At 32.6% G+C, this 12,092-nt stretch overlaps 1 protein-coding gene across 1 annotated transcript in view; it reads left to right on the top strand.

The window, feature by feature from the left end:
• The window catches only part of LOC109334747 (MDIS1-interacting receptor like kinase 2-like), a 3,475-nt gene continuing 544 nt past the window's right edge, over window positions 9,162-12,092 (top strand). The window contains exon 1 of the mRNA XM_019570672.1: window positions 9,162-12,073. Within this exon, the coding sequence (XP_019426217.1) occupies window positions 9,277-12,073 (2,797 nt within the window). The 5' untranslated portion in view covers window positions 9,162-9,276. The remainder of the gene's footprint in view (window positions 12,074-12,092) is intronic.

Here is a 12,092-nt window from a genome sequence, read left to right as displayed (position 1 = left end):
TAACTAGGTAGCAATCGGCCATATATTGTATGCACATAAATTAGGCTAAGACTAGTGTTTTACTACAATAATTGGTGGTTGTATGAAATTTCTCTTTAATCACGTTCCCAACTTTTAGAAAATGTGCCAGATAATTATTCCACACATTATTTCAAATTTCACATCAAAGTCAAAGATTGTACGAGGTAGCATGATATTCTCATTCACATGTAATGTTGTAATAATCCAAACCAAGCATAGTCATTCAGCCGTTCACAATTTTCACTTTCATATATTAAATCAGATGATCTCATCATGTGTTAATAGTTATTATAGATGCATGATGTAACACTAGCCCATTGATAATTGATACAACTTAATGTTTTTATATTTTATTTTATGAATTATAAAACTATTTGGATGAATTCTAGAGACAGGTTAAGATAAATGTTACAGGTCCCAGTTTTTTCATAGCCGAAACAAAAATTATTTGTTTTGGATAAATAACCAATAATTTTTACTTTAGGTGCAATTAATTTGCTACATTATTATTAATAGAATGATATCATTACCAAACAAAACATTTCCAAATACTGACGATTGTATTTTGAAAGGGATATTTATGTCCTAAAAAATATCCAAAGTTCTAGAGATAGGCATTGAAAGTTGGGTTTTGGCACGGTGGGTTAACCTTCCCCTTACCCACTTCATTTCTTCTTCTCAAAAAATCTCTGAATCATCATTTCTTCTTCTAAAAAATCTCTGAATCATCATTTCTTCTCCAACACTGCTCAACTATTGAAATCATCTTTCTCTCTAAACAAATTTATATTCTATCACTCAACCTACTAAAACTCATTTTTTCATGTACATCAATTTTCTTCTGATTGTTAGACAACTAAACATGTATGTTTTTTTTGTTTCCCCTCAGTACCCCATATGATTTCATCACATAAAAGGTGATTCTATTTATGGAAAGTCTTCTGTCTTACAATTGTTTAAGCCTTTTCATTTTTGATGATTTCAAATGTGCTATTAGTGCCTAAAATGAAATGCAACCTACTAAGCATTGGTCAATTGGTAGAGAAGGGGTTCAGTGTGCTAGTAAGGAATGGACATCTTGAACTCTTTGATTCAGATGATAAAATCATACTCAAGAGCAAGCAAACCAAGAACAGAACATACCAAGTAAACACTAAGGTTGCTGAAGTTCAATGCTTGGCCATTATGGAGACTAGTGATGAAAGTTGGTTGTGGCATTCAAGGTATGGTCACCTAAACTTTAATAGCTTACATCAACTAGGATCAAAACATATGGTGAATGGAATTTCCATCACAACATTACCTGAAAAGGCTTGTGAGGTATGTCTAGTTGGAAAACAACCCAAAAATTCATTGAAATCAAAACTGAACATGATATCCAAGTCAGTGCTAGAGGTTGTGCATTCAGATGTTTGTGGCCTCTTTGAAACTCCTTCACTAGCTGGAAATAGATATTTCATAATCTTTGTGGAAGAATTCAGTAGAATGATATGGCTAGATATGCTGAAGGCCAAAAGAAATGCATTTGAATCATTCTTGAATTTCAAAGCACTTATTGAAAAGGAGAGTGGAAAGAAATTGAAGGTACTCAGAACAGATGGAGGAGGGGAGTTTACTTCAAATGACTTTGAAGCCTACTGCAAAAGAAAAGGAATCAACCATGAAATAACAATACCTTACACCCCTCAACATAATGGCCTTGCAGAAAGAAGAAATATGACCATTATGGACAAGGCTAGAAGTCTCATCAAGGAGAAGGATTTACCACAAAAACTATAGGGTGAAGCTGTATCAACTTTAGTATACATCTTGAATAGGTGCCTAACAAAAAGGCTTGAAGGTAGAGTACCACTTGAAGTATGGTCAGGAAGAAAACCATTAATAGGGCACCTAAGAATATTTGGATCACTTGCCTTTAGACATGTGCCAGACCAGAAGAGAACCAAGCTCCAAGACAAAAGTCAAGCAATGATTCTAGTAGGGTATCATGCAATTGGTGCATCCAAGCTATATGATCCAATTAGAGAAAATATGTTGATTAGTAGGGATGTTCTGGTGCTTGAAAATGAAAGATGGGATTGGAGACAAATGTAAACAAGTCTAAAGAGAATTGTTCCTAATATGATTGATGATGGAGCAAACATAGAAAATCTAAATGATGGATCCATTGAAACAAGTGAACCTAATCAAGCTGAAAACACCTCAACACAAAGATCTCAGAGACTAAGGTCAAGACCTATCAGATTCAGTGAGTATGAAGTTCATACAGATGATCAAATCAATGATGAAAGTGATCTAGTTTACTTGGCATTAATGGCTGAAGCAATACCAATTAATAACTCTGAGGCACTACAACAGAAAGAGTGGAAAGATGCAATGATTGATGAAATCAAGTCAATTGAGAAGAATGAGACTTGGACTTTGGTTGAACTGCCAAGTGACAAGCATCAAATAGGTATTTGCTCCTATTGCAAAGGGCTTCTTACAAAGACAAGGTCTAGACTACAAAGAGGTATTTGCTCCTGTTGCTAGAATAGAAACTGTAAGGCTGGTTGTTGCTATTGCTGGTGCAAGGAATTGGCCACTATTCCAACTAGATGTTAAATCAGCATTCCTTATGTTCAACAACCACCAGGATTCATCATAAAAGGCAAAGAGCACCTGGTCTATAAACTGAAGAAGGCCCTGTATGGATTGAAACAAGCCCCAAGGGCTTGGAATAGAAGAATAGACTCATTTATGTTCAAACTCAAATTCTAGAAATGCAAGGTTGAACATAGAGTGTATGTCAAGGAAGAAAGACATGGTGAATTACTAATTAGCTGCCTATATGTGGATGACTTACTAGTAACTGGATCAAATATGGAAAAGGATTCAAGAATTCAAGAGGATTATGGAAGCTGAATTTGAAATGACTGACTTGGGTAAGCTAAACTATTTCATGGGCATGGAATTCACCTAGACTTCAACAGGAATTTTGATGCACCAGAAAAAGTATGCAAAAGAAATTCTAAAGAAGTCTTGCAATTCAGTAGCTAGCCCTGTTGAAGAAGGTGATCCTGCCAATGAGACATTATTCAAACAAATAGTGGGATCATTGAGGTTCTTATGCAATAGTAGACCAGACTTGTCCTTTGGGGTTGGCCTTATAAGTAGATTCATGTGCAAACCAAAGAAAATCCATATGCTAGCTGCGAAAAGGATATTGAGGTATGTGCAAAGAATAACAGGTTATGGAATTCTATTTCCTACTGGTGAACTAAATTCAGATTTGGAATTGGTGGGATTTGTTGATTCCGATTATAGTGGTGACTTGGTTGAGAGAAAGAGCACCTCAGGTTACCTATTTTTACTCAATTAAGCTCCTATTTCCTAGTGCACAAAGAAACAAGAATTAATTGCACTCTCAAGCTATGAAGCAGAATGCATATCAGGCTGTTATACTGCTTGCCAAGCTATGTGGTTGCAGGAATTGTTGAAGGAAGTAAAGGTCGAAGTAACTCAACCATTTCACTTGAAGATAGACAATGTTTCAGCTATAAATCTATCTAAAAATCCAGTAAGCCACGGGAAAAGCAAACACATAGAGGTGAGGTTCCATTTCCTAAGGTATTTAGTGAACAAAGGGAAGATAGAAGTGGTGTATTTCAAAACAGAGATGCAAATGGCAGATGGTTTCACCAAAGCACTAAAAGGTAGAAAGATTTCTGAATTTGAGGAAGAAAATATGTGTAGAATCTCTCCAATACTTGACTTAAGGGAGGATATTAAAATAGTTGCATAATTCAAGTATTAGAGTGTATCTAGTCAAGTTGTTATAGCTTACTATAAATAGTAGTTCAATTTGTTATAGCTAGTTAGTAGTTGAAATACTTTATTATAAAAGGAAATGATGTATTCTTTTGATTCAATGTATGAGAACACATAATTCTCTCATAAACTCTCTTCTTCTCCCTCTCTACTTTTTGTTTTTCTGCATCAATCTCTAACATTATCCTCCACTCATATGACATCTTATTAGATCACATAATCTCATTAAACAACTTTGTGAGCCAACTCATTTGAAGACTCAATATGTATATTATCTAATCCAATTATTTTGTCATTGCCCATCATTTTCAAAATTTCTTTCATCTCAAACTATCGAATTCTATAATAAAAGTATAATTTTGATCCTTATATTTTGAGTTTAGTCTACCATAATGCAAAAAGTCATGGATATTAAACTAATTTCAACAATGTTAACGATGTCTATTAATAATAGTTTATTCATAAACATATTGCAACACAACATTGTTGTGGTGGAAACTAAAAGAAGAAGAAATGTGTTTGAGATGGATATATAGTGACATGGTGGTTCAGTAAAAGCAAGGGGTTACATGTCTTGGTTTAGTGAATCATAGTGATGAATATTCAAAATGTTAACCTAAATATTTCCTATTCATGGTGATGAAGTAAGAGCAGGTGGATAAAGTTTCGAGTCAATATCACATTCACTTATTTAATTTCTTCATTAAGCCTGTGCGAGAATACTTCATCCCATGAATGAATATATATTTCAAGTGTTGTGAATCCATCAATCCTGATAGCAAGTGGTATTAACACCCACTCAAAAAATATTGGAATGAAATATTGGAATGACAAATGGTTGGTAGATTATTGTGTTAAAATTCTTCCCTCCAATGTGGAGGACATGCATCATGTTTTGTTTATTACAAGCTAAATCAATAGCAATAAAAGATTTTATAAAGATCGATTTTGGTGAATCCAAATACTCGGGAATAGAATGGCTTCCCCTTGAGGGGAATGTCTAGATATGTAGGATTCAGACTTGATAATGATAGTTTTTGGTACTTCTGAGTGTGAGTGACATAATAATGAAACCCGACGTAAGAAAGAAATTGATGAATTAATGATCATATATTTAATATATGCATCCATAGGTTTAATCCCTTACAATCTTAGGTTAGGATGTGATATCAATATTATTGATTTTGTTTTATCACTTAGCTCAGGTCATGGAAGAATATTATCGTCAATTAATAAAAGATATTATCCCAGTGATTTTTGCTTGGATCCAATTATTTGCTCTTTGTGGCAGCGCTTAATGATTTGGTCTTTAATAATGTCAATTCTTATCTTTTAGAAATTTTGAATTTGTTTAAGGTGCGTTGGTTTAAGTAATGGTATTTTTATAAATAAAAAATTCACATCACCTTCTATACATTTGTTTTAGATTTCTTACTTCTTAACCAATTATTACATCATTTACCACATCTTGCCATTTATTTCTCTATTCCTTGCATTTTCAACATCAAGAAAAAAGGTGTAAGAAATTTTTTTTTTTGTTTTATACAAGTATCCTTGTACTAGAGGTAATCTTATATAAGATTTTTTTTGTTTATTTAAGTAATGGTATTATTTTTTTGTTTGTGATGATAATTTATTTTGAATCTTCTCCGATTGATGTATGAGTCCTAAGAATTATATTTTGTTCTGTGTTTAATCGCAAGTATGCTATTTTGATGTGTAAATAGGTTTCAATAGCCGTTGTACTCATATCTATATATATGTGAGATGGAATTTTCAAAAGTATAGACCTTAGTTTCATAGTACATAAGTTATAGATTATTTTAATTTTCACGAAGGATGTTCCACTAATAAGTGTAATTTGCATATATCTATTTTGTAGTGTATAATGCTTTTTGGATCTTTTTAACTCTTTGTAGAAGGTAGCAAAAGTGCTCAAATTTGATGCTCAACTAGATTATATAAATAAAAATGCATTCCTTATAAAATAAAACAAAAAAATCACAAAGGAAAGGATCTATTACATCTTTGTTTTAGAGAATTAAGATCTATATTCTGAAAGATGATTGATACTTAATATGAATACAAACAAAGGAACCAATATATGATAAAAATCCGTGTACAAATATTATATACGCAAATATTGAAAGAATACATAATCTCTATGCAAATTTATGAAACTTTAAAACGACAATGAAATTAATTACTACACTATAATTTCATATCAAATATAAAGAACATAAGGTGATATTTTATCATCTATCCACTAACAATATAAATATTTATATACTATATCATTTATTTGTGTTACTTTTTGGAAGAGTCAATGATGATTAAATATGAATGGTGAATGATATAGTGATGATGTATAAAACTCATGCAATGTTAGTGCATACATCTTTTTCTCATATAAAAGATTATATATAAAAAAATACATGTATGTACTAACAATGTAAGAGTTTTTACATTGTGACTATATCTCATTCATATCTAATTATCATTAACTCTTAGATGAAAGTAATACAAATAAATTACACATTAAGTATATATAAATTTTATAATGATGATGCATAGATATTATACTCATTTTATATTGAGAAATCGATAATTTAATATATTAAAAAGTAACCAAGTCAATTTCCCAAAACACACACTTAGCATTATTTAACTTGTATTGTAGTTCTTAACGAAATCCAGTAACTAGGGACCATCACCACAACCAACAATACCACTTCCGCCGGGACATGACTCTGGCGCGCTGTCACGTCCAATCTCCTGAGGGTGAAGCTCATGAGCCCTTGACTGGTTATGATTTAATGTAAATAATGGCCTGCAAGTTACTTCAGGTTGAAAAGTAGAAAATATGGTGAGGATGATAAGCAAAAGGTGTGGAACTATGAAGAGGATCTTGCTATAAGAGAAATCCATTAAACACAATTGTTCTAATTCTAATAATAATGAATATCGAATAATGTGATATGAATTAATATTTTGGTGAAGGACACTTACTTATATATTTATATAGGGTGTAGAATTAATTGGGTACCCTAGTACAGATGGGGCGATGAATTTAAGCATCCTAGATCGCATGCACACTTATACAAATTGGATGGACAGGTTCACATGGAAAGCTAGTAAATCGATCCATATATAGATATAACAATTATATTGATTATATAATTAAGCAGATCAAAATCTTAAAATACTAGTTAAAATCAGTTATAATATATCTTATCGATCAAAACTGGTTTATACATGAATTTTTAATATTTTTTAAAATGATACAATGAAGATTCAAAACTTAACTTGACAGTTGTTGTAACATAATTAGTCATTAAATTATTTCAATAATTGAATTATATGGTATAAATATAATATGTATATTAATGAAGGTATTATACTTATTGTTAACCAACAAATTGGTATAGAAATTATAAAATGATGTAGCAAACAAATAAATAGTAAGGGGTTGTCGAATCCATAAGGGTTTACTTGATACTAGCCTTTCAACTAAAAATTGTTATTTTAAGTTGATTTTAAAAGGCTTTTGATGGTTTTGTTTGATTAATTGATTATTAACTGATTAAATTATTTGGATTAATAGTATTAGGATTGAATTTTAGTACTTACTATCAATACACACTACTTTTCAAATACACTAATTCAATTAACAATGATTCTTCCATACAAATGACTTTAAATGTACTAAAAATTAATGTCTTAGTTTAGTAACTTATGCAATGAAGCTTTATGTCTATTAACTTTACACATAAGATGAAGAATTATGAGCACAAAATCATACATCTATTTTTGGTAGTCTATTCATGTGAAATTGAGTATAATGCAACAACTCAATTGTATTAATTGTCAATATAATGATCTATGTTAATAGCTTATCAAAATAGCTTTATGTGTAGCAACTAAATTAACAAGATGAAGATATATGAATCTTTAAACATGTTTTTATGTCTAGTAGCCTATGCTAACAAGTTTGAGAGTTATAAAATTATCGAATTAGCTCTATGTCTGGCAACTAATACAACAATGTGCACGCAATGACACTTTGCCTTAAATCCATGTTTATCAATTATAACAATTGTTGAGTTATATAAAGTCAGAATGATGGAATGATTTCTCCAAGAATGTCAGTCGTAAAATATAGAATAAGATGACCAAACTTAATAAACATTAAGCACATATATAACTTAAAAGAATCAAAACTTTGTGAACTAATAATATCAAATGAATTAATATATATACATCAAACTTGTATTATATTCAATCCGAACAAATAATAAACTTAGCTACTCAAGTTCATAAAATGTAAGTATGATAGGGATAAAACATAATTCATAGGGTGGTAGAACCACACAAATGAGCATAAGTTAACTACTATAATACTTACACATTGTACCCCTAACTCAAATGAGCCAAACTACACTTAAAACTAAAACAATGAGTAAAAAGTATTCATATTCGAATATATATATGCTTTATAAACTCAAGTTAAACCCCTTAAATTTTGTCTGAAATCTGGCTCTCACGCTCAACGCACCACCTTGCGTTGAGCACATCGCTTTGTATAGCCAAACGCGACTTTTCAACGCACCGCCTTGCGTTGGGTGCACCTCCTCACGCTCAGCACACCACCCTTTTCCACTTAGCGCAGACATAACACTTGGCGAAACAAATTGTTTTCACCAAACAATTTCGAACTTACACCAAGCACAAGAATGGTGCTTAGCACATCCAATTTTTTAGATTTTTCCGATCTGACCATTCATATCGTAGATCCATGTGCTAGGAATAATATATCCAAAATTTAGCTCGATCCAACAGTGGACGAATATAGTATCGCAAAATCCTTGCTTTTGTCTAAAACTTAGTTTTTTACAATAATTCCTCCCATTTTGGCTTGCACAAATACTCTAAAGGTAATATTTGACAATTCAATATATTTTATACTTTTAGGATCAATTAACCTACTAATTGGATTAAGTAAAAAGTTAAAATGCCACAAAATTAATAATTCAAATACGATATTTGGACACTTAACTTTTATTATAATACATATAACTTAAACAGTAGAGATACACAGTTTAATTAATAAATAATCAGTTAAAACATGTTATCATATGTATAATAACCGCTAACGTATTAATACGCCTGCATGTGTGAAATGTAGTCTTATTCGTCTGACTTAGAAGGATGGATAAATACAAAGAAATGAATTTCTCGGAAGATTGCATGTGGGTTACCTTTGCCTTATAAATTATAATACATGACTTCTACGCCAACTATCCAATTGACCAATTCCAATGTTGAATTTTGGTTACTCAGATTGCAAAAGTCAGAAAAATCATTTACTATCCTAAACTACAAAACAATTGTATTCCATTATATAACAAAGTAAAACATTAACTCAGAACACAAAAACAGATAAAAATGACAACCCTTCATAAGGCTCAAACTCTTCTCTTTCATATCTTCCTAATCTCTTTTATTCTTCCATTGAAAATCACAGCATCACGAATAACAGAAGCAAAAGCCCTTGCAAAATGGAAAAACAGTTTAACTCTTCCTCTTCCACCTTCTCTAACCTCTTGGTCTCTCAACAACATAGACAACCTTTGTAGCTGGCATGCCATTACTTGTGACAACACTAATACCACTGTCACTGAGATAAACTTATCTAGTTCAAATCTCAATGGGACCCTCTATAACTTGGATTGTTCTTCCCTTCCTAATATCACAAGCTTCAACCTCAAAGGCAACAATTTCAGTGGTTCAATACCATCTGCTATAGGCAACTTTTCTAAGCTCACTTTCCTGGATTTGGGAGACAATTACTTTGGAGATACACTACCTTCTGAGTTAGGCCAACTAAAGGAACTTCAATATCTTAGCTTTTACATAAATAATCTTAATGGTATCATTCCTTATCAGCTTATAAATCTCCCTAAGGTATGGTACCTAGACTTTGCATCAAACTATTTCATATCTCCCCCTAATTGGAACCAGTATTCATGCATGCCTTCCTTAACTCACCTTGGTTTGAATTACAATTTATTCACTTTTGAGATTCCAAGTTTCATAGTAGAATGTCAGAACTTGACATACCTTGACCTCTCTTGGAATTATTTCAATGGCACAATACCAAAATCCATGTATACCAATCTCAAAAAAATCAAAACACTCTATTTGTTCCATAATTTGTTCTCTGGTCCTATTCCTGTAGAGATTGAGAGCCTGAAAGAAATAACTAAGTTAGACCTTTCACAAAACAAATTTTCTGGTCATGTTCCTGTTGAGATTGGAAACCTGAAGAACCTAACAGTGCTATACCTTTTTCAAAATCAATTATCTGGACCCATTCCTGTGGAGATTGGAAACTTAACCTCATTGCAACAATTTGATTTTAGCAATAATACTCTAGATGGAGAATTACCTGAGACAATTGCTCAACTAATTGCTTTAAGATATTTTTCGGTTCTCTCAAATAACTTCTCAGGCAACTTTCCTAAAGACTTTGGAAAGTTTAGTCCTTTTTTGATTGATGTTGAACTTTCAGAGAATAACTTCTCAGGAGAACTACCACCAGATTTGTGCACAAGTTTCAAGCTTCGTAAGTTGACTGCTTATAACAACAACTTTTTCGGGCCATTGCCAAAGTGCTTAAGAAATTGTTCAGCACTAACAAGAGTTCGGCTAGAAGAAAACCAATTTACTGGAAACATCACAGAAGCATTCGGGGTTCATCCAAATCTTTCTTTTATCTCACTTGGTGGAAATCACTTTTTTGGTGAGCTCTCTCCTAAGTGGGTTGAATGTGCCAACTTAACCAAGATGGATTTGAGTAGAAACAAACTTTCTGGAGAAATTCCACCTCAGTTGAGCAAATTGAGTAGGTTACAAATTCTAAGCCTACACTCCAATGAATTAACTGGCAATATCCCAAATGAATTGGGAGATATAAGCCAACTCTATGAGTTAAACTTGGGTAATAATCATTTTACAGGAGAAATTCCAAAGAGTATTGGAAGATTGGCTCAACTTCGTTTTCTTGATTTATCATATAACAACATCAGTGGAAGTGTACCTGTAGAGCTTAGTAATTGTAAAGGCTTACAAAGCCTGAATTTAAGCCATAACAAGCTCTATGAGGAGATACCTACTGAACTTGGTAATTTGGCCTCACTACAATACTACTTGGACCTAAGTAGCAACTCTTTTTCTGGTGCAATTCCTCAAAACCTTGAAAAGCTTGTAATGCTAATGATTCTCAATGTCTCACACAACCATCTATCAGGGAAAATCCCACTATCCATTTCACATATGCTCAGCCTTCAATCTGTGGATTTTTCTTTCAACAACTTGACTGGTCCAGTACCAACTGATGGTATTTTCCAAACAACAACAGCTGAAGCTTATGTTGGAAACTCAGGTCTGTGTGGTGAGGCAAAAGGGTTAATCCATTGCTCATCACAACATAAATCAGGTTCGTTTGGAGTTAAAAAAATTGTTCTTGTTACCATTACACCATTTTGCAGTGTGTTATTTATTGTCATGATCATTTTTGGAATCTTAAAATTCCATCAAAAATCCAAAGAACATGATGAAGAATCCAAAAGCACTGAAGAGTATAAACTATTTCATCACACAGTACTAGGAAGAGATGCAAGATTCACATTTTCTGAGATTCTAGAGGCCACCAAAGACTTCAACGAAATGTATTGCATTGGTAAAGGAGGATTTGGAAGTGTTTACCAAGCAGAGTTACCAACAGGTGAAATTTTTGCAGTTAAAAGGCTCAATGTAATAGACTCTAGTGAGATACCAAAATTGGAACTGCAGAGTTTTGAGAATGAGATAAAAACACTTACAGGAGTGAGGCATCGTAATATAATAAAGCTTTATGGTTTCTGTTTATGGAAGAAACAAATGTTCTTGATTTATGAATTTGCTGAGAGAGGAAGCTTGACAAAAGTTCTTTATGAAGAAGAAAGCTTGGAGCTGAGTTGGGATACAAGGGTGGAAATTGTGCATGGAATAGCACATGCAATTTCTTACCTACACAGTGATTGTTCCCCACCAATTGTGCACAGAGATATAACATTGAATAACATATTACTAGACTCAAACTTTGAACCCCATCTTGCAGACTTTGGCATAGCAAAAGAGCTAAGTTCCAACACTTCAAATTGGACTTCAGTGGCAGGTACCTATGGCTACATGGCTCCAGGTACATATTTCAACTAAAT

Source organism: Lupinus angustifolius, chromosome LG19 (genome assembly GCF_001865875.1).
Source record: "Lupinus angustifolius cultivar Tanjil chromosome LG19, LupAngTanjil_v1.0, whole genome shotgun sequence".
Taxonomy (NCBI): domain Eukaryota; kingdom Viridiplantae; phylum Streptophyta; class Magnoliopsida; order Fabales; family Fabaceae; genus Lupinus; species Lupinus angustifolius.
This window is presented reverse-complemented; position numbering and strand designations above follow the sequence as displayed.